Genomic DNA, 21,061 nt, shown 5'->3' with positions numbered 1-21,061 from the left:
AGTACCCGAGTCCAGTACCGAGAGTGTAAGCAAACTGTCTTTACCTTGAAACAAAATGATGTTAAGTTTAGTTCTGGAGACCAGCTGACTGCCTGGCCTAGTCTGGAAACTGAACTAAATTACTGAACATCAAACCTTTCGAACAGAACACAAGTCTTTCTTTACACATTTAAATAAATTCTGTTCTTGGCTGGTTGATGGCTTAACTGGCTATTACTTGTTTGTTGATGTTCCAAAATTCAACCGTCTCCTGAGGGCTGATGAGAATGTTATTTATTTACTTTTTTGGCTTTCATGTAATAACAAAAATGACTATGTTGTTTGGTTTATATTCTGTTGAATTTTGTGATTCTGTATTAGTTTTATAGAAGGGACAGAAAATAACCTCATTATCATTTACTTCCAAAAGTAATATAATAGCAATACAATACAATGTTACAATTAATATTACTTATTACATATTACTGTTATACTTGGTCCTGACTCTGCTCTAATTCCACAAAGCAGAAATTCTTAGTTAGCCTGATAAATTAAGCCCAAAGACGAGGACTGTCTAATGGGAATGTCCCTCAGCCCTTTTCTATTAGACAGGATTAACTTTGAAGTTAAGTTTTCTAGCTAAACTCAGAAATCCTACTTTGTGGAATGTCCCCAGGTCTTGTTCTTGAGTCAGATTCACGTCTAGTGATCTTGACTACAATACTGCTTTTTATACATGGAAACAAAAGTTGAGTCACTCTTGCAAAGTAACTTGAAACTAAACTAACATATACAGTACAAAACCCAACATACACCACACCCCCCAACACAACCTCTTTGCTTATTTTCTTTGGCACTGTATGCCGTATTCTTTAGGTATTAAATTGTTTTAAAGGGCCACATTGTATCTGGACAGTGAATCCCAGCAGAGACCAGTTTCCCAGTAATTGGGTCTTCGTACATTCAACAAACCAGTGCTTCTGAAATCAGTTCAGGCCCAATGCAAATAGACGCTAACCTTTTGGAATCTGTGGAATCTGTGTCCTTTGTACACGTTTTGCCATAAAACATACACTAGAAAAATGTTTCCATATAATTTGGGAGACTTTAAGGGAGAATATTTGCAGAAACGAAAAACAACCTGAGCTGTTTCCAGCTGTAGCTCGATACATGTTAAGTAATAAAATACCTGAAAGCAAACAACCTGAAACATCTGACCAAATTTGGTGGCACTGGCTCAGAAGAGACTAAGGCAAAATTCCAACAAGGGTTGTTCTCAGTCAATACACATGATGCATGTTCATAAACCGCATAGCCAGCCAATGCACAAAACGGAGCCTCAAATACTTGAGGAAAACATTTGCTACGATGGTCCGCATAGTGTGTCACAGACTAAGCAAAGGATAAAGATTCCACAAATGCAAACAGACAGTGTTAGGTTAATCCAGCGCACTCACTGTTTCACTGCAGTGTCATGAATATGTAAATGCAGACCAGCTAAGTACATCTCCAGCGCATTCTAGAACCCATCTTAATCCTAAAGCAGAGAACAGTTTGATGTGTTATTTCACTGTGATGAAACATTTTCTGATGCTACACGACGGCACTTCCAATATGTTTCATTGGAGTTAGAACTAATCTCTATATAATGATGGTGCTGCAGAAGCAGGGTTGGAGACACATGGGATTAACCACCATCCTCTGTAGTGAGTTGCGTCAGTGCCACCCTGTGTCCAACACTGGAACATGTGATCCAAGTTCAAGACCACTGCAATGTCACCAGTTAAGCTGTAAGGCACAGATTTATTTGAGAAGACAACACTATTCTGCACACTGTGCTGCTTCTGTATATGTACAACCCACAAATGTACATCTGTCCAAAACAAGTGTGTGGATACAGTACAGAAATACCTCAGATCATAAGCCTTTTAAAGACGATGCAGATTTCCAACTCACCATGTGCTCAGTTTTATTTGATCTGTTTACAGTGACTAGTACAGCAACTTTAATCAATCCTGAACATCAAAATAATCTACAGCCTCTTCTCTACTATGCTTCCCCCAGGCACTGCTACCATCAGCCCTGAAACAAACAAGTAATACATTTAATCAAAATTACAACATAGAACATCAGAAACTAATTTTAAAAACATTTTAGTTCCATTTTATTGTGAGAAGACCGCTAAAATGGTTAAACACTAACTGATCTAAAATCTTATTTTATTAATGTACATTATAGAAGGATAAAACAATACTTTGAAATAAATGATGTACAACATAAACACAGCTAAAGTTTCAAACATACTCACTCCCCAGTCCGTTCAGTCAATATATGAACCATTCTACCATTTGTTCTCCGGTTCCACAGTAAAATATATAAAAATTTAATTAACTAGATTAACTTAGTTAATTAACTTAGTTAACTAATTAACTTAGAATACTTTGTTTTTTTTATTTTGAATTGATTTCTTTTATTTATTTCTTTTATCGTGAGTTTCATTTTTATATTTGAAAAATGCTCTCCCATGTTTTCATGGCGCTACTACACCACAAAGAGTTTTAGTCCATACGTGGAGACACGCCCCTGCATTTTAGAGCAGGAAGAGAGACTGCATCCCTGTCCCTCATGGCCACATGATTAACAGTTAGATCCTATCGCTTTGAAGTAAACAAGGCCCAGACTGAAAATCAGTGTGAGACCTTAAGAACCGTCACTACCGAAACACATTGTCACATGTTCAGTTATATAAACTTCTTTTGTGTTTTAATGAAAAATATTATGATTTTATGTGTGCACAACTGTTTTTACTGTGCAAGCTGTGTTCGCTAGCCATTCTGAGTTCAAAATGAGTTATAACTATCACCAACAGTCACTCCTAAACATCAGGGAAAGCTTTTGTAGTGTTTTGACTGTTTTGGTAGTGACAAGATAGAATGTTCATTTATTTGTTATAATAAAATAAACATAATGAAGGTACAGAGTCACTCAAAGGATTTTAGTCTAAAGTCCAAGTCAGTTAAAAGTCCGAAAGGTGTTTTCTCCTCTGACTTTGAACTAATTTGGTGGAATAATACATACATAACCTTAGCTGTAAAACCAGTTCTTTTTGAAATAATTAATTTTATGATACAAACAAAAAGCAACACAGCCTACAGCAGTTTAGCTCTGACCCATTTATAATGAAATTATAAGGAGAGTTTCAGCCTGGTCCACTTTTTGAAAAAAATTCAATTTTGAAAAATTCAAGGCAGCCAATCAGAATGGAGATCATTTACATAGATCAGTATTAAAAGGTACAGTAACAAAAAAAAAGCCTGCTTAAGGCTAAGGGATAAAGAAAGACTGGAAAATGATCATAGATGAATCACTGGCACAAAAAAAAATTAAAGGGAACCTCGGGGACAAAAATAAAATGCAAGAACAATGGAGGACGAGGGCTCTTTAAACTACTTTTTCACAGATGATCTGTTAGAACAGTGACAATATCTGTTATGTAATAATCAAGAGTCATGCAATAATTTGACCAAAGATTTCACTAACACAAATATGATATTGTGACTTACTTGCTGTTGTATTGCTTGATATGGGCAATGGGTGGTGGGGCCCTGGCAGCGGTCTCTCGCTCAATCAGTGCAATCAGAGTGGAGTTAGGGCACATAGATTTCCCCCTGTAGAGAAAAAAAAAAAACAAACAAAAAAAACCCCACTAATTTTCAGAACACAGCACAGAATTGTTTACAGTATATCTGAATCTCATCTCTATATTCATCTGTCTAGCTAATCTCAACAAAAGAAAAATGGCAATACAAATGGTTCTACACATTTCCACTAAAGTCAATGAATGTGCACATAATGGAGAGAGCAATGTTAAAAATTTTTTAAATCACATACAGTATACTAATGCCATGCATGTCAGCTTCCAGACGCAATTACAGAGTCAATCAATTCAAGTCAATGTTTTATACTGGCCATATAACAAATCCATGTTATTATTCAGGAATGCAAGTGCTAAAATTAGGCCATAATATTCTACCCAACAGCCGTCCAACTGTGCCTAGTCTAGAGTGGTGACCCACAGGCCCATCAGCTAATTTGATACTCAATAATTTATTTCAACAAATGATGTTTGAGCAGCAACAGCTTACTGTGCCTTTCATTTCACTGAAAGAAAAAAAAAAACTGGAAATATGATTTCAAAAGTCTTATGGTATAACGTAATTAAGTCGTAAGAATGATCGTAAAAATCCAGTCATGCTCCAATGAAAAGTTCTTTGCTGACCTGATGGCTGTAATGACTACGTTACGTTTGGGTTCACTGTCATAGCTGACGCTCTCCACGCCATACACCTCTGCCAGCTCGTGGATGATTCGCCGCTGCTCGCGCTTCATGGGTGGGAAACAGTGACTCCTCTTTGGCTGTTTGCCCTAGAGAACATACACAAACACAGAAGAACAAAACACACTCACTACATTCTGCAATGTAAACAGCTGTAGCAAAATTTCAGAAAGTCTCACTGGTGATTAATGTTTACTACCTTGTTTGCTAATTCAACCAGATTCCTGATCTCTTCCTCCACCTCACTGACGAACTTGAATTCTTTTCTGCAGAGGAAGAGCAACATTTTTCACCGAAAGTTGTTTTGGACTTTCAGAAGGCTTCAGGATTAACTCAGTTACCTTTAAGCATTGTACACACTGTCATTTATTAAGCTTAATTTACAAAGATAATTACATAGTCAATATTCTTTCCACTGGAAGGTACCAACACAACACACTGTAAATTTAGATTTTAAAACCTTATAAATCCCTGTCAGTTTTAAAACAACATTGGTTTTTAGACCGCACATAACATTGTTCCCCTAATAAAAGGGAGAATGTTGAACAAACCTGGCATCCTCTTTTAGAGAGTCACTGTATTTGCACGAGGAGGATTTGGTGTTAAATGGGTCAGCGGACAGATCGACCTGCAGCGCTTCAGCCAGACGCCTGCAACAAAACACAAGAAACCATGAATGTTTCTGAAAAACTGACCATATCGAGACACATGAACTCCCCACTAATATAATAATCTGATTACAACACAATTAATTAACAGTGTAATACTTTGTGTAACAAACAAACAAACAAAAAATTCACAAATTAAACCCTAATGAGTGAACCTGAAAAACACACTAGCACTAATCTCACCGATTTCTCTCTAGTGTGGCACACTCTTGATCACATTCCAACCTGTAAAATACAGAAGGCAAAAGGCTTAGAAGTCTTCAATGAGTGAGGTGCAATAATAGTCATTTGGCTGCCCCCTCCTGTCCACAGAAAATATTGCATCAATCTTACACAACATGAGAGATTTATAAAAGTGGCAGGAAATACATGCTACACAAATACAAATACCATCAATAAAACAAATAAACATCTTGGCTATTCTGCTATAGAATCCATCTACTACTTGGCCTGTGTCTGCTCCTTCTTGGTGAGCTGAGCGATGTCAACAGACTCTCCCAGCTGCATATCTGACAGTTTACTCGCCACGGCAATTGCTGCATATCTGCTGGCCAAACAAAAAGAGTAAATTCATCTTTTGATACACTTACAAGTGCTTCTGTTTCATTTTCACTGCAGTGGTCATATTACCATTTTGTAGTCCCAGTCAGAGATTATTAACACTCAGATTTAGTCACGAGACACTATGACTGTGCCATGAATGGTATAACAGATCCTGTTAAATGTTACTCTGCTGATGTAGTGTTGTCTTTTTGGGTCCTTGAAGTACAGCATAGCAATATAACAATATTTATCATGAACAAATAATTTACAAATTAGGTCACAATAACAACAAGCTTTTTTGAGCATATCACAGATATCATTTGTACTGTATGTACATTATAAAGAGAATGTCATGTTTAATCGGAAAGTGTAAACATTAATATGTGGCACTACTGATTTTTTTTGTTTCAAAATATCAGAAAAATTACATTGTGATATCATGTATGGTAAGAATTTACTGAATGACATTTTTGCCACATTGCCCATCACTATATTTAAGTGTCCTGTTTAAAAAAGGCTCAGTGTCTGAGCAGTGAGAATATATGGGCTAATGGTTCTACTGACCTCTGGTAAGAACTGGCTGCCTCCATGCAGGGCATGGTCTCCTTTCTGCAGCCACAATCACACTGCATTGAGACCTAGTAATAAAAAAAATGCTTTATGTTTACCCTGGTAACCCTGACACAGAAATACATTCTCTCCTAAAAAATAAACAAGCTGTTGGCAATGAAGCAAAAAACTGCCACATGAAAATAATAAAATAATATAAAAATATAATATGAATAATATTTTTTTTATTTAAAAAAAAAAAAAAAAACATTTCTAAAAAAACAGCAGGTATTCCTTGACACAATGACAGGTTGACACATACAGTAGCCTCCCTAATACTGACAGTGAATAATAAGCACCTTTCTTTAATCACTGAGTGCTAACAGTCAGAAGATTCAGATGTGCAAAAGTAGGTGTACCTTTGCAGTGCAGGTGGTGTGCGGGCAGGTGGTGCCAGGGTGACATGGGGCTTTACATGGATGCCCACATTCAGGCCTGGGATGAAGACAAGGCTGCTTACACTCTCCCTCTGCATCGCATTCCCCACGATGGCATATCCTCTTACAGCGATGGAAGCCACAAGGCAACGGCTTATTGCACAACAAACCACAGGAGATGTCTTGAAGGTGGCATGGGATATTACTTCTTTGCTGTAGGGAAAGAATGGTGAGGAAGAACGAGCGAGAGAGAGAGCGAGAGAGCGAGAGAGCGAGAGAGAGAGAGCGAGAGAGCGAGAGAGCGAGAGAGAGAGAGAGAGAGAGAGAGAGAGAGAGAGAGAAATGAAAGTCACAAAGAAGAGGCTGTTTATTAGACTCTTGATCTCTTCATTTTTAAAACAAAGTGGCAGGGGTAAGAACTGGCAATATCCTTTTATTACAATTACAGACTCTTTTTTAAAATCCCATACAAAGCTCTCGAAATCTAGGTCAGTTTTTTGTGTCCAGAGTGGACTACGAAGTGTGCACTGTAAAGAAACAACATTGTATGAAATTTACATCATGTTTATGAAAGGATGAATCAGATAGGTGCTCTGTTACCTCATGGTTACCCATGCACCATTTCTTAGTGAGGTAGGTACAGGGGGGGCATCTCTCATCACTGTGGCAGGAGTGGAATACTGCAGGAGAAGTGTTCAAGTTCAAGATTATTACTCCTATTACATACACACAAGCCTGTCAAGTTGGGGAACATCTAGCTTTTCAAAGTGAAGTAGCATGTTTGTTATGGGTTAATATTATATAGAGAGTGGCTTAGATCTTGTCATTCCTGCAAAAAACTGCAGAACCTAAGGAACAACTGATAAAATATCCTTTTGTGTGTTTTCTGAAGAACACCACACAACCATGCACCAGCTAGCATTTTGAAGCAGCTGTAACTGGTTACAAGAGAATGAGGGGTGTGCTTTTAAGCTAACGTTGTGATAAGTTTATTAATACTCAACAAAAACTGTAATGATCAGCTCTGCCATTTCCCCCCATTTCTCCAGGAAGAGACATTAACTCACTGAAGCCCTGAGTGATAAGAGTCACTGGTGGGTGTACCTGGGTGATCACAGTTGTGCTGTCGGGTGCACGGGTTTTTGCACTCAGGTGGTTTGGTGCCACACGGAACAGGTGGATACATCACTGTCTCACCACAATAGCAGGCCAACTCATCAAAGCCTATGGGGTAAACAAATCACAGAATGTGAGCATTTTTTTCCGTTCAAAACCACATGTCCATAAGTATATGCCTAGAGAAAAGTCCTGGGGGGGGCACTGACGCCGTTATGGGGGTCAAACACTCACTTGTCTGCCAGCAGGGCTGGCAGTTTCCACGATGACAAATCTCCTGGCACCGGTGTTGACCACAGTTGAGTTTGTAGCCACAAATAAATGTGCATTTATGCTCAATATCCTGGTGTATGTGAGAGAGACAGAGAGAAAGAACAAATGCAGTTTAAGGAATTCTGCTAAAATAATTGATGTATATTATAATGATTCCTGAATGGTTTGCCTACCACACAGCACAGCTCTCCACATTTATGCCTGCCACAGGAACGCTTCTTACTGCACCGCTTCTCACAGGTAAACATCAACTCTTCTGCAGACAGAAGAAACAAACATTATTAACAAGAACAAGAGAATGCAACATTATTGCTGCTAAAGAAGACACTTTAGTAGCATCAAAAGTACAAAAAAAAAAAAAAAAAAAAATCATTCCTCACCTTCCCTCTGAATTACAACACATGGAACCCTCTGAGACAGAAAAAAAGAATGTTTATTCATTATGGGATATGTAGTTCTGTGGATTTGTAATTCTATAAGGCAAATTATTACCACCTGCTAGTCATGTTAACGTACTGACTGACTAACCTTAGTCTTGCTGCCACATCTGCATTTAATAGTGGAGGTGAGAGAGCAGGGGCCACAGCTGTCCTCGTGGCAAAGCTTATCACACAGATGGACCGTATCTGAAAGAGAGAAGGAAATAAAAGACATAATAAACTGATACATTGTAAGACATGCTCTAGCACGACATCATTACCCCCTTGCAATTTTAATATGGATATGTTCTCTTTTATTTACACAGCAATATAGGGGCACATTTCAAAATGTATATAGTGCTGAAACCCTTAAGTGCCATTGCAAATAAAATAATAATAAAATAAAATAAATAAAACTAATAATTAAATAAAAGTAAAATATGCAATGACTGTCATATTTAAAATCATTTTGTATCTTTTTGAAATAATTTAGCATTTCCTTATAATAGTTTTCTATTCCCTCACAGTTTTACGTTCCCTTGCAAAATCTGTTGCATCTGCAGCCCCTAACAGGCTCTGTTACATTTGTAAATCCTTAGGAAATGAATAGATTGGAATGGATGAAGCTTCCCAATGGCAGACATCTCTTATCCCTTATGCAATCCATTTTTCCCAAAATCCAGTGTTAGCTTTGTAATGCCCCAAAGCACTCGAGTTCACTTTGTCCTAGGAGCTTTTCAAACACATACACATACATACAAACACTCACAAGCGTCACCACAAGGCAGTGGTTTGCTGCAGATTTTGCCACAGGAGGGTATGGCGTCAGTGCAGCCCCTTCTCTCTGGATAACCGAGCTCCAGCAGCTTAGCTAGGGCTGTCTGTCCACAGGGGCAGCTGTGCACAAGCTTGGGTGAGAGAGGGCATGGCTGGCATTGACCTGGGTGGCACGTCTGCAGGCAACGGTGGGCCTGGCACTCCAGCATCCTAGAGATACAGACACCCAGAATGTCATCTTAGAACTAAAGACCATATACCAAGAGTCTGGTGATTTTCTTGCTCCAACACCAGCCCTCTAGGACTACAAGAGGACACTCCAGCCCATACAGACAAAGGAGCTTCTTCTATGAGTATGATCTCTAAACTTGATTCTATCTAAAAAAAGAAGGAAAGAAAGGGAAAAAAAAACCAGGTTAATACTATGGGTTTGATTTCACTTGTTTCAGACGTACAAGAGGCAAGAAGTGTCTCTTCCAGATATTAGAAAAAGCTTAAGCCAAGACTAAAGAAAGTTTTCAATAGTGAATCACCATTAACATGACCTTTTAGTCAGAGACTAGACTTACAGTGCCTTGCAAAAGTATTCGGCCCCCTTTAACTTTTCAACCTTTTGCTACATTTCAGGCTTCAGACATGAAGATATGAAATTGTAATTTTTTTTGTGAAGAATCAACAACAAGTGGGACACAATCGTGAAGTGGAACGAAATTTATTGGATATTTTAAACTTTTTTAGAAATAAAAAACTGAAAAGTGGGGCGTGCAATATTATTCGACCCCCTTGTGTTAATACTTTGTAGTGCCACCTTTTGCTGCGATTACAGCTGCAAGTCGCTTGGGGTATGTCTATATCAGTTGTGCACATCGAGAGACTGAAATCTTTGCCCATTCTTCCTTGCAAAACAGCTCGAGCTCAGGGATGGAGAGTTGTTTGTGAACAGCAGTTTTCAGCTCTTTCCACAGATTCTCGATTGGTTTCAGGTCTGGACTTTGACTTGGCCATTCTAACACCTGGATACGTTTATTTGTGAACCATTCCATTGTAGATTTTGCTTTATGTTTTGGATCATTGTCTTGTTGGAAGATAAATCTCCGTCCCAGTCTCAGGTCTTTTCCAGACTCCAACAGGTTTTCTTCCAGAATGGTCCTGTATTTGGCTCCATCCATCTTCCCATCAATATTAACCATCTTCCCTGTCCCTGCTGAAGAAAAGCAGGCCCAAACCATGATGCTGCCACCACGTTTGACAGTGGGGATGGTGTGTTCAGGGTGATGAGCTGCATTGCTTTTATGCCAAACATAACATTTTGCATTGTGGCCAAAAAGTTTGATTTTGGTTTCATCTGACCAGAGCACATGTTTGGTGTGTCTCCCAGGTGGCTTGTGGCAAACTTTAAACGAGACTTTTTATGGATATCTTTGAGAAATGGCTTTCTTCTTGCCACTCTTCCATAGCAGCCAGACTTGTGCAGTGTATGACTGATTGTTGTCCTATGGACAAAGTCTCCCACCTCAGCTGTAGATCTCTGCAGTTCATCCAGAGTGATCATGGGCCTCTTGGCTGCATCTCTGATCAGTCTTCTCCTTGTTTAAGCTGAAAGTTTAGAGGGATGGCCAGGTCTGGGTAGATTTGCAGTGGTCTGATACTCCTTCCATTTCAATATGATCGCTTGCACAGTGCTCCTTGAGATGTTTAAAGCTTGGGAAATCTTTTTGTATCCAAATCCGGCTTTAAACTTCTCCACAACAGTATCTCGGACCTGCCTGGTGTGTTCCTTGGTCTTCATGATGCTCTCTGCACTTTAAACAGAACACTGACACTATCACAGAGCAGGTGCATTTATACGGAGACTTGATTACACACAGGTGTATTCTTTTTATCACCATCAGTCCTTTAGGTCAACATTGGATCATTCAGAGATCCTCACTGAACTTCTGGAGTGAGTTTGCTGCACTGAAAGTAAAGGGCTGAATAATATTGCACGCCCCACTTTTCAGTTTTTTATTTCTAAAAAAAGTTTAAAATATCCAATAAATTTCGTTCCACGTTCACGATTGTGTCCCACTTGTTGATTCTTCACAAAAAATTACAATTTCATATCTTTATGTTTGAAGCCTGAAATGTGGCAAAAGGTTGAAAAGTTCAAGGGGGCCGAATACTTTTGCAAGGCACTGTAATATGCATCCAAGGGTCCCAAGTTACATGTCCAAAGGTTTGTAGACACCAAAGGTATTAATAGGGATTTTGTCCTGCCTTTTCTGCAGTAACAGCCTCTAATCTTTTGGGAGAGCTTTACACTTGATGTTGGAGCATTCCTGTGAGAATTTGATTGCACTCAGTCAAAAGAGCATTTGTGAGGACAGCTACTGATGTTGATTAGTTTGGGATGGAGCTCTATTGCTTCAGAGAACACAGTTTTACTGCTCAATAGCCCAGTGCTGGGGTCTTTATGCTCCTACAGCTGACACTTAGCATGGTGATCCTGGGCTCATCTAAGGCTTCTTCAGTGTCTCATTGTACTGGCAGTGCTTTTCAATAGAGCCAGCAACGGGAGCAACTTAAAGTAGCTGGATTTACCATTTAGTGACAAACCGGTAGCCTTGCCAATAAATAAATCAATCATTAAATAAATAAAAATATTAATCGGATCCATAGAACTTACTTCCCACATTGTTTGTTGCAAGAGAAATATCCAGTTCCATCAAAGCTGTTACGGTCAGTCCCACACGGCACCTCCCTGTGCACCACCCCACAGAAGCACACTGCAGAGCACACAGGGGGCAAGTCGATTTGTGAGCTGTGACAACGGATCTAGTAGCTCAACACGTACAGAAATGGAATCATGATTTAAGTAATTTGTCCCTACTTTGTTTCCTCAGTCTAATAACTAAACAAAATATATATTAGTTACGATTTATAGCCGTTACAAAATTCTGTATCAAGACTGATAACTGTATTACCTTGCACTTTATGGGTTTAACTGAATCAATTACATGTGAGTCACTTAAGCACATGGTGCCTTACAAAAGTATTACCCTTTCTTGGTGTTTTTCCTGTCTTGCATTACAATCTGACAATCAAATGGATGTTGGTTTAATTTACACACCACACCTACCACTTTGACAGTGCAAAAAAAACAAAAAAAAAACAGTTAAGACAAAAAACAGAAATCTTTTTCCAAACCCCTCCAAAGTCAATACTTAGTAGAGCCATTATGATCTGCAATTACAACAAGTAAACTTTTCCTTTTACTCGGATTTTATAGATATAGTGTTGTGTTTTTATACTATCACAATTTTTTTCTATCTCTCAACAATGTATTTTTTCATTCCACTTAAATCCTAATTACAATTCATTTTAATTCTAGGCTGCATTGCAACAAAACAGGAAAAACACTAAGGAGGGTGAATACCTCCTCCTCCAACACATACACTCCCCTGTCAGACATCCTTACCTTGCTGGACACGGAGCTGGCAGGGTTGGCACTGACCCTGGTGGCAAATCTGGGAACAGCAGTGTTCTGCACAGTTCAGCAAAGCACCACACACCTGTTCACAACGCAGAGATTCTGTCTGACTGCAGCGCACCTGCTTACTACACAAATACACACACAGTCAAAAACTGATGTGCTGCTTTGGTTGAACATACTGTACTTTGGTTTGGTTGAACATACTATACTGCAAAGTATAGTACCTTGTTCTTCCACAAATGCAGGATTTTGTCACAAATGCTGGACACTGTGGACATGGGCCTGGGTGGCATAGGCTGTAGATTTATTAAAAAAAAAAAAAAACAAACAAACAAAAAAACAAATGAAATAAACAATAGCATTATGTCCTACTTAAAAGGAAACTTCACTGATTTTCTGCATAATTAAACTTAAAACTGAAATAAAGATATTTACAGTGGTTTGATCTGAAATGTGAAATTCTAGAGAAGTTTATCCACTCAGATTGCTTTACAATGGTGATGAGAGGAACCAGGGTTAGCAAAGTTCACAACACAAATATAGCCATTTAATATACTATCCAAAACCACCACTGTACCTACACATGTCTTCTGAGGTTTTAAGTGAAATGTTGATAATAGTAAAAAGGTTCAAAAAGACCAAAAGATTTCATGTGACAGCTTTCTGTGAGGTAGTTGTTAGAGTCAATAAATACTTCGGACATTTGATTCCCATCACCACCACTGTGACTGTTAGAAAACCAACATTTTTGGTTTTAATTCTTATAACCAAATAAAAATGTATTAATTACTGACAGAACCTGGTACTGTACATGCGCATATCTTCTTGGCAGTAATGATTATGAGATTATGAGTTGGTTCTGTCAGTGTAGTCCTACATGTTGCAGGGGTGATTGCAGTCTCTTCCAGTCCTCTTCTTTCCACACATATCACCACAGCTGTGTGGAATCTCACTGCGCTGATATTCCGGATTGGTCACCTTCCCTGTCAGTCAAATAAACAAACATATAAATAAACAGGTCGGGACCATAGTGTAGTGTATACCACAGTTTGAAAGAGCTTTAGAACACAAACAAAGTCTTAAAGGGCTCGTATCATGCAACAACTGAATTTTTCTAACTTTTTAAAATAAAATATAAAAACTGTTATGTCTTAAAATGTATCTTCCTCTCCTCAGTCCATATATAGAAACTAAGTTGTAAAAACAGTCCGATTTGAATTATTTCAGTGATGTCACAAAAAAACAACACATCTGCACATATATCACCTATGCAGCAGTTTAGCTCCACCTATCCACAGTGAAGTTTAAAGAAATGTTTCAGTTTGAATTGCTTTCTGAATGATGCACAGTACAAGTCAGCCAATCAGAACAGAGCTAATTTGCATATATCTATATTAGTCTTGTTAGGCAGTGACAAAAACAACCTGATTAATTATAAGGAATAAGGATTGGTTGAAAAATGGTCATAAAAAGTTAAAAAATTAATGATGTACAACTGTAAGTGGACTAAAATACAAGAATAATATAATATACGGACCCTTTGATGTATTCCTAAATAAACAGTGAATGGAGTGTCATTTTAAAAGCACATCAGATATTAAAGTAGCACGTTCTTACCACAGAAGCAGGTGTAAGAGGTCGGGGCCTTGAATGCCACATTTTGGCAAGCAGGACAACGCCAGCCCTCACCTCCATCTGCAAAACATAAGCACTGTGATAAACAGGCATACATTTAATTTTATATGAAGAAGATATCCTATGAAACCTCTATGACAGTTGCTCAATTCAAATGTAAAAAAGACTACTTGAGCATATATGTCCACAGATGAATATATATGCTCAAGATACAAAGCTGTAGGGTGTTATGTTGTGCTTGTTTTAAAACTCTACCATCGGCCTGAGAGGCAGGGGAGCGAGCCCACTTCTTGATGCAGTTCAGATGGAAGACGTGGAAGCAGCTTTGACAGCTCCACACTGGTGCCATGACTCGAATCACGTCACAGCAGACCATACACTCGTACTTCTCTTCTGTCAGCTGCTCAATCAGACAGCCTGAACAAACACACACACAGGCGTTTTTCAGTGCTTGCATAAAATACATTTGGGTATCTGCAGTGCCTACCAATCCACACACTGTGAAATAAGAAAACCCAGTCAGTTTTTTTTTGGCTGCCTAGGTCAGAAAAAATGGGATTCAACAAACCATTTGGATTTGGCTCCCCTCCCTATATAAAGCACAGGAATTATATCATCAGAATTATACCACCTCCCTCCACTCATGGCTGGACCTGCTAGCGTGAATCATTAAAATAGCCATTTCACCGAACCCTTTGTCTCACATGTAACTGGTCTGCAGTCAGTTACAGTTGTGTTCCACTCAGGTAATTAGCAGGTTGTGGTAGGGGAAAATGAGCTTTACGTCCATCTGTAATATGCCAAATGGACATGCTTTGCAGCGTGCAGGGAGCCTCTTTTTGCTCAGGGTCTGAGATCTGACTTTGGTTCAAACATATATGGTTGCACCACTAGGATTTCTCCAGCAGCCATGACTCTATCATTAATTAATTATTATTTAAAGGAACTGGTGTTCAAACAGGCCACTCTGAACAGGCTTGTTTAGATGGGGTGAGAAGGGTGCTGTGGTGCTTTACCCTTGTGTTATTCAAACCAAAGCATGTCACAGTCATTTCATTAAGACCCACGCGAACTGTGTTACCTTGTGAAAAAAGGCATATTGTCAACTTAAATGCCTCTAAATCTTACCTTGCAGAAAATGACACTGCCTGCTATCTGATAAATTGCTTTAAAATAGTTTTGCCATAAGAATTGTGGCCTAAACCTAATTTTTGAATACATTCTTGGCAGAGAGATACAAGCAGAACTTTCTAAAATGGCTAAGTAGTAAAAGAATCCCCCCCCCCCCAACAATTGCCCCTGGGGGGAAAAAAAAAAAAAAAAAAAAAATCAATAAAATCAATATTTTGCATTTATCCAAGATACATTTAAAAAACAAAGTCTCCCATAGGCTCACTGGTGGTTTTCAGATAGCATATTAAATGGCTGTATTCGTATCGTAGACATTTCGATGCCTGGTTCCTATCACCACTACTGTAATACAAGTTTCCCTTTAACTATTTTTTGGTTACTGTATAATTGTGTGTGTGTTATTTCATAGTTTTGATTTTCTCATTATCATTCTAAAATGTGGAAGACGGCAAGAATAAGAAAAAAATCCTTCTTTTAGTAGCTGTGTCCAAACCTTTAACAGGTAGCATATACAACGAAAGAAGGAAAGTCTGATATTATTCTGAAAGATATTTTGAACAATAAAATCTCTCTCTTTCTCACCTGTGTGAGTCTCTTTACTTTTGGGGACCTCCAGTTGTTTCAATGGCCCAGTCCTTCTTTCTGCTCCTCCTCCTCTCCTCTGTTCCTGCATTCGGGGCTTTTTCCCCTGATCCCTCCCACTTCCACCTCTCTGAAAAGCTTCCAATTTGCCTCCTCTGCTCTCCTCTTCTCTCTGTTCTCCCTCCTCTTCTCCCTTGTGGGGCGTTTCCCTCTCTCTCCAGTTGCTGTGATCACTAGGACGGATGGCAGGGCCTTTCTTTCTCAGGTGTGGCTGCCTGCCTCCTCCTCCTCCTCCTCCTCCTCCTCTCCATCTGTTCTGGTTTCTCTGCTCATGCTCTGGTTCTAGATGTTCAACGGATGCTTGATCGGCTATTGAATCTTCAGCTGCTGCACAACTCTCCTGGTTTGTCTCCTTGTCTTTGGATAAAGGCTCCCTTACTCTCTCTCCTCTACCTCTTCTGGACCTTTTCGGCCAATTATCTCTTTGATCTTCTTGGGACTCTAACATGTAGGTCCCTCTATGAGGCCTCTGCTGATTTTCCATGTTTGTAGGTCTATAAGCAGTTGGGGTGCTGGGTTGTTGGCCCTGATTTGACTGATGTTCCCATCCTGAGTGGCCATTATCATTTCCAGCCCTTGACCACCTTGGACCCTGTTTCCAACGTTCATTATTGTGGTTGTTGTCACCGTTTATACGCCTTCCTCTTCCCCTTCCTCCTCTTACATCATGCCTAGTAGATATGTTGTCATAGGGTACAGCAGCACTGTCATGAGATTCTTGAGGTTCCTTTGCATAACTCACTGGATTGGAGTGTCCTGACCTCAGATGGGGTCTGTCACGACCTCCCCATCTGTGATTATGGGCTGGCCGTGGTCGGCCTCTCCTGGAAGCTGGCTGGCTGGGTCTTCCTGCTGCAGACTCAGGATCTGATGGTGCAGATGCTGCACTCAAGTTGAAAGTGTCTAGAAAAAGAAGAAGAAGAAGAAGAAAAAAAAAAAAAAAAAAAAAAAAAAAAGAGTTAGCTTTAAGCTCACAGGCTGTTAATGCACTTTCAGTATAGCTTGTCAACCATAGAGTAGGACTGCACTATATAGTTTGTTAACTGTTAACACAATACTGGACTTCAGAACACTGATACTGCAGATGGTTCAAATATGCAAAGGACCCCTTTAACTCCTCTGAGCATCTTGATCATCCTGAGCATCTATTTGTAAATAATTAGGAGTGTAATGATACGCTCAGCCTACAATTTAAGGTTTGGTGTTTTGCACATCTTGAACACAAATGGAATTAAGTACACCCATGCTGTTGATGTCTTAATAGTAGCGTTCACTGAGGAGCTCAAAGAACACAATGGAATTACAGGGGGTTAGCCAAAGTGTTTTGGGAGGTGGGGGGCTGAGGGCTGTCAAAGGGATTCACTTCACCACACCCCTATCTATCTATCTATCTATCTATCTATCTATCTATCTATCTATCTATCTATCTATCTATCTATCAACTAAATTCCTCATTAATAAAATAGCCTAAATCACTAAAAACGTATAGGATACCAGATGAAATGTATCAGACAAAATGGATTAAGAACTTGGCTTTGTTTCTGAATCTGCACTCTGAGAAGGTTGAGAAGTCCTGTGATAACATCTCATAAAAATTACAGTGAAATCTGCAGTCTACACATTTTGTTTGCTTTAGGAGGTGCTGGACAAAGGCAAGAAGGAAAGCTGGCCTGCTTAACTACTGTGGTTACTGTGGCAGCATCAGGTCAACTTGCTGACCCAAGATATACAGTGTTTGTAATTAAAGTGTTTTTCAAAATGCTTGTATAATTAAAATGGTTAAAGTTATTTAGAGTGGCTACATGGGTTCTTGTCATCACCACTGCGAAATCGGAATGGGCAAATTTCTCTACAATTAACCATTTAACATCAAACCCTTTTGAACGACTGTCTTTACATCTCAACAATTGAAATGTATTGTACTGAAAAATGCTCCCCCAAACTAGCAGTCTGTCCATGCCCCGGCATTAGATCACATAAGTAACAAAATGCCAGTTCTCCTCTATGCATCATCACATTTTTGAACTGCAATACCACTAACATACAGTATGGCATGCGCAAATATCTCATGTTGTGCAGCCCTACAGGACTAGGACAAACTTAAGTATGGAGCCCCTAGGGCACATGTGTTAGGCTCCAGTCCTGGTGGGCCAAAACACTGTGAACTTCAGCACACTGCCTCATTAAACACACCTGATTCAGCTCATCAGGTAATTAATAATGCCTTCATGAACCAGAGGTGGACAAAGTCCACAAATCATGTACTTGAGTTAAAGTAGAGATACCCAAGGTAAAATATTACTCCAGTAAGAGTAGAAGTCCTTACTCTAGACCTCAACTTGAGTAAAAGTACAAAAGTATTTGCCTTCAAATGTACTTAAGTATCGAAAGTAAAAGTACTAAAAGATTAATTATGGCTCTGATGTTCTGTTATCATTTTATAACAAGACTGGTTTCATGAGCTCATTTTAGGTGAAAATCCTCCAGCGTCTCTCTTGGTAAACCAGTCTTTTAATAGAACGTCATTAATTAGTGACGCTGACGTCTATTAAAATGATCATAAGCACAAAACACTGGAGGTAATCAGTTTCCATTAGGGAGAACCGAGTGGCTCTGAAATCACTTTTACAAACAAGCAAAGTTTCAGTTTAAGATTACTTTGTAAATTAGTTACAAGCTGAAATAAAAACTGGCTTTAAACTCAGGATCACAAATGAGTTTTCCTTTACTGTATTGATCTGTAGGGTCTCTGTTCAGAAAGATAAACTAACTGAAACTAATTTACTATAAAATGAAAGTGTTTGTATGAATTCAGATAAAAAGAAACATGCCAGCCACGACTGCATATGTGTACATATTTCTGTATTGTGGTCTATTTACACAAAGTTAGGTTAGTTCCATCGTTTAGGTGACGTATGTGCTCCCAAATCTTTCTGCTGCTGCACTGATGTCAAGCCGTGTGCTGCACTGGGTCGGTATGATGCTTTGTGCTTCTTTTGTTTTGACATGTTACGTTTTTATACACACAAAAACCAAAAGGAACGACAGATTTCTCAAAACGTAGTGGAGGAAAAAGTCATATTTGACTTTGGAGTGAAAGTAAAAAGCCGCCCAATATGCAAATACTTCAATAAAGTACAGATACACGAAAAAAACGACTTAAGTACAGAAACTAATTACATTTACTTAGTTACTGTCCACCACAGTCCTGAACTGAATTCAGTGTGTTTGATGAGGGTAAACGCTAATCCACACCGCACTTTGGCCCGGAAGATTCCCGGCTTGACATGCCCGCCCTGAGGTGACGCAGTGATTGTTTTTTAATATGATGAGATCACGAGCTGACTTTAAGTAATTCGCGGCCTCAATATAGTAAATTGTGGCTACGTCTTATTGAAAAAATAATCACAGTCGCCACCTTAAGAGCTTCGCACTTAAGTGCTTTGTCAGCTACTTCTTTTTAGAGAAAGTCCATCATCTTATCCTGTTATTTTTTACATTTTACCCTGACATCAGCGGTTAGGCCTAATGCTGAAAACAACCGCTAGCTAACTGCATACGCAGCATCCGTCACACCGAAGCGCCTGAACAGACAGCGTTAGCGGTTTAGTTACACTGGGCTAACCTTACAAGCCTAATAGCTAGTTTTACAACTCGTTCAACTTTGTATAAGAACTGTGTTCATTTAGTTTCCGTTTCACGGCGACACTGAATGGCAGCAGCTTTAAATGTCAGTGAAATATAATAACGTGAAGCTACTGAACAACAACGTTTTTAAACCAAATAAGACTTGGCCTCTAACTCGGCTAACTAGCCACACGGCCAGAACAGAAAGAGAAATTTCGTCTGGTTTGGTTTCCTAGCGAACAAGTTTCATAGCAAGCCAACTAGCCAGGCAATTAGCATAACTGTTAGCAAACTGTTTTTCGTTTACTTACATCTTCTTCTTCGCTACGGACCTTTATGAAATAGACTAACCGAGAACATCGAGAAAATGCCATGTCAGCTAACATGAGCTCGCCAGGTTAAGTAAACTAGTTCTCTCTATTAGCTAGCTAGCTAGCGTGCTAACAGCCACTGCGTTGCTGCTGCTCGTCACGCCAAACTAGCTGATGACAGTCAGCCAGACATGTAAACACAGTTCAAGACTTAATGTTAAACCTGCTACCTGTCACCGAGGCTTCAGCCATTCGGCTGCATCAGAGAAAAGTCCTCTTCGTATGTTGTACACAGCGTCCTGCCGGCTGGAACTGGAAAGGAGCGAGGAACATAACAGTAAAGCAGGATACAGAGGAACCTGCCAGCAGCAGCGCTGCTCCGCTCCAGTAGTAGAAGGAGAGAGGAGCGGACGAGGGGGGGCGCTCCATCACAGCAAAGTGTGCTGAACAGCAGGACTGCACGACAGAGCTCAGCCTCCTTACATGGTCATGAGAACTTTTAATGGGTTTTATGATTACTTTCAGCAGGGTGCTTCGACAGGCATGAGCTTCCCTACAAAAAAAAAAGCTCAGACCCACACGAGGCCCATGCTGGTCTGAACTGGACCAGCACCAAAGCGAAAAGTTTCTTGAACATTCCATAATAAGTACATTTGCATTGTCTTAAGTGCATATAGATAGATTAGACTGCTGTGGAAACTGCTTCAAACAAGCAGTTGATTGTCCTGCAAGACACGGAAGGAGAAGGGAAGAAAATGTTGTGCATTGACAGCGTAGGAGTGCTTATAAAATGGGTACTTATAAAACATTTTATTGAGCACAGTAATTTAATAGTTATAGAGAATGAGAGTGGACCAAGAATTGACTCCTGTGGAACACCACTTGCAAAAGTATGAGGTGCTCCGTCACCTTCCCCAGGCTACCTGAAATTACTGGCCTTGAAGAATGAGCAATGGATAAAGGCTGTAAACCTTAAAGAGGTTCCTGATGCCCCAGATTCAAAGTGATGGTATACGCATCTGTGAATCACAGTGTCAAAGATGGCTGACAAGAAACATAGAACGGGTTCTTTCAGAAACAGTGTGGAGGGTCCTACAGGACCACAACACTGAGTACTCAATATTTTCCCAGCTTTAAAACATTGTT

General features: G+C 39.5%; 1 protein-coding gene across 3 annotated transcripts; it reads right to left on the bottom strand.

Annotated features, from left to right (window-relative positions):
- Positions 1-1,923: 1,923 nt before the first annotated feature.
- nfx1 (nuclear transcription factor, X-box binding 1) lies at positions 1,924-20,327 on the bottom strand. 3 transcript variants are annotated; one of them, XM_017723271.2, is made up of 24 exons: positions 20,146-20,327; positions 15,918-16,880; positions 14,460-14,621; positions 14,187-14,264; positions 13,447-13,552; positions 12,794-12,865; positions 12,555-12,694; positions 11,763-11,862; positions 9,090-9,307; positions 8,430-8,527; positions 8,282-8,312; positions 8,075-8,157; positions 7,863-7,971; positions 7,617-7,736; positions 7,113-7,192; positions 6,495-6,725; positions 6,091-6,164; positions 5,429-5,530; positions 5,167-5,208; positions 4,867-4,965; positions 4,515-4,581; positions 4,259-4,404; positions 3,543-3,647; positions 1,924-2,061 (listed from the first exon to the last, which is right to left on the bottom strand). In XM_017723271.2, the coding sequence occupies exons 1-24, from the start codon at positions 20,165-20,167 to the stop codon at positions 1,989-1,991; spliced, it is 3,321 nt and encodes a 1,106-aa protein (XP_017578760.1). In that variant the 5' UTR covers positions 20,168-20,327; the 3' UTR covers positions 1,924-1,988. The 3 variants fall into 3 exon arrangements, with proteins under 3 accessions (XP_017578760.1, XP_017578761.1, XP_037388507.1); XM_017723272.2 differs by having other exon boundaries at positions 5,429-5,527; XM_037532610.1 differs by lacking the exon at positions 1,924-2,061 and having other exon boundaries at positions 3,539-3,647; positions 5,429-5,527.
- Between the last annotated feature and the right edge of the window lie 734 nt (positions 20,328-21,061).

The sequence above is a fragment of the Pygocentrus nattereri genome, chromosome 2 (genome assembly GCF_015220715.1).
Source record: "Pygocentrus nattereri isolate fPygNat1 chromosome 2, fPygNat1.pri, whole genome shotgun sequence".
Lineage (NCBI taxonomy): Eukaryota > Metazoa > Chordata > Actinopteri > Characiformes > Serrasalmidae > Pygocentrus > Pygocentrus nattereri.
This window is presented reverse-complemented; position numbering and strand designations above follow the sequence as displayed.

Excerpts from the sequence above, each read along its gene's own strand:
- nfx1 (XM_017723271.2), bottom strand. The coding sequence starts at position 20,167 with ATGGCTGAAGCCTCGGTGACAG. Across the intron at positions 8,158-8,281 it reads TGTTGTAATTCAGAGGGAAG|AAGAGTTGATGTTTACCTGT; the intron begins GTGAGGAATGAT and ends TTCTGTCTGCAG. Across the intron at positions 4,966-5,166 it reads GCCACACTAGAGAGAAATCG|GCGTCTGGCTGAAGCGCTGC; the intron begins GTGAGATTAGTG and ends GTTTTGTTGCAG.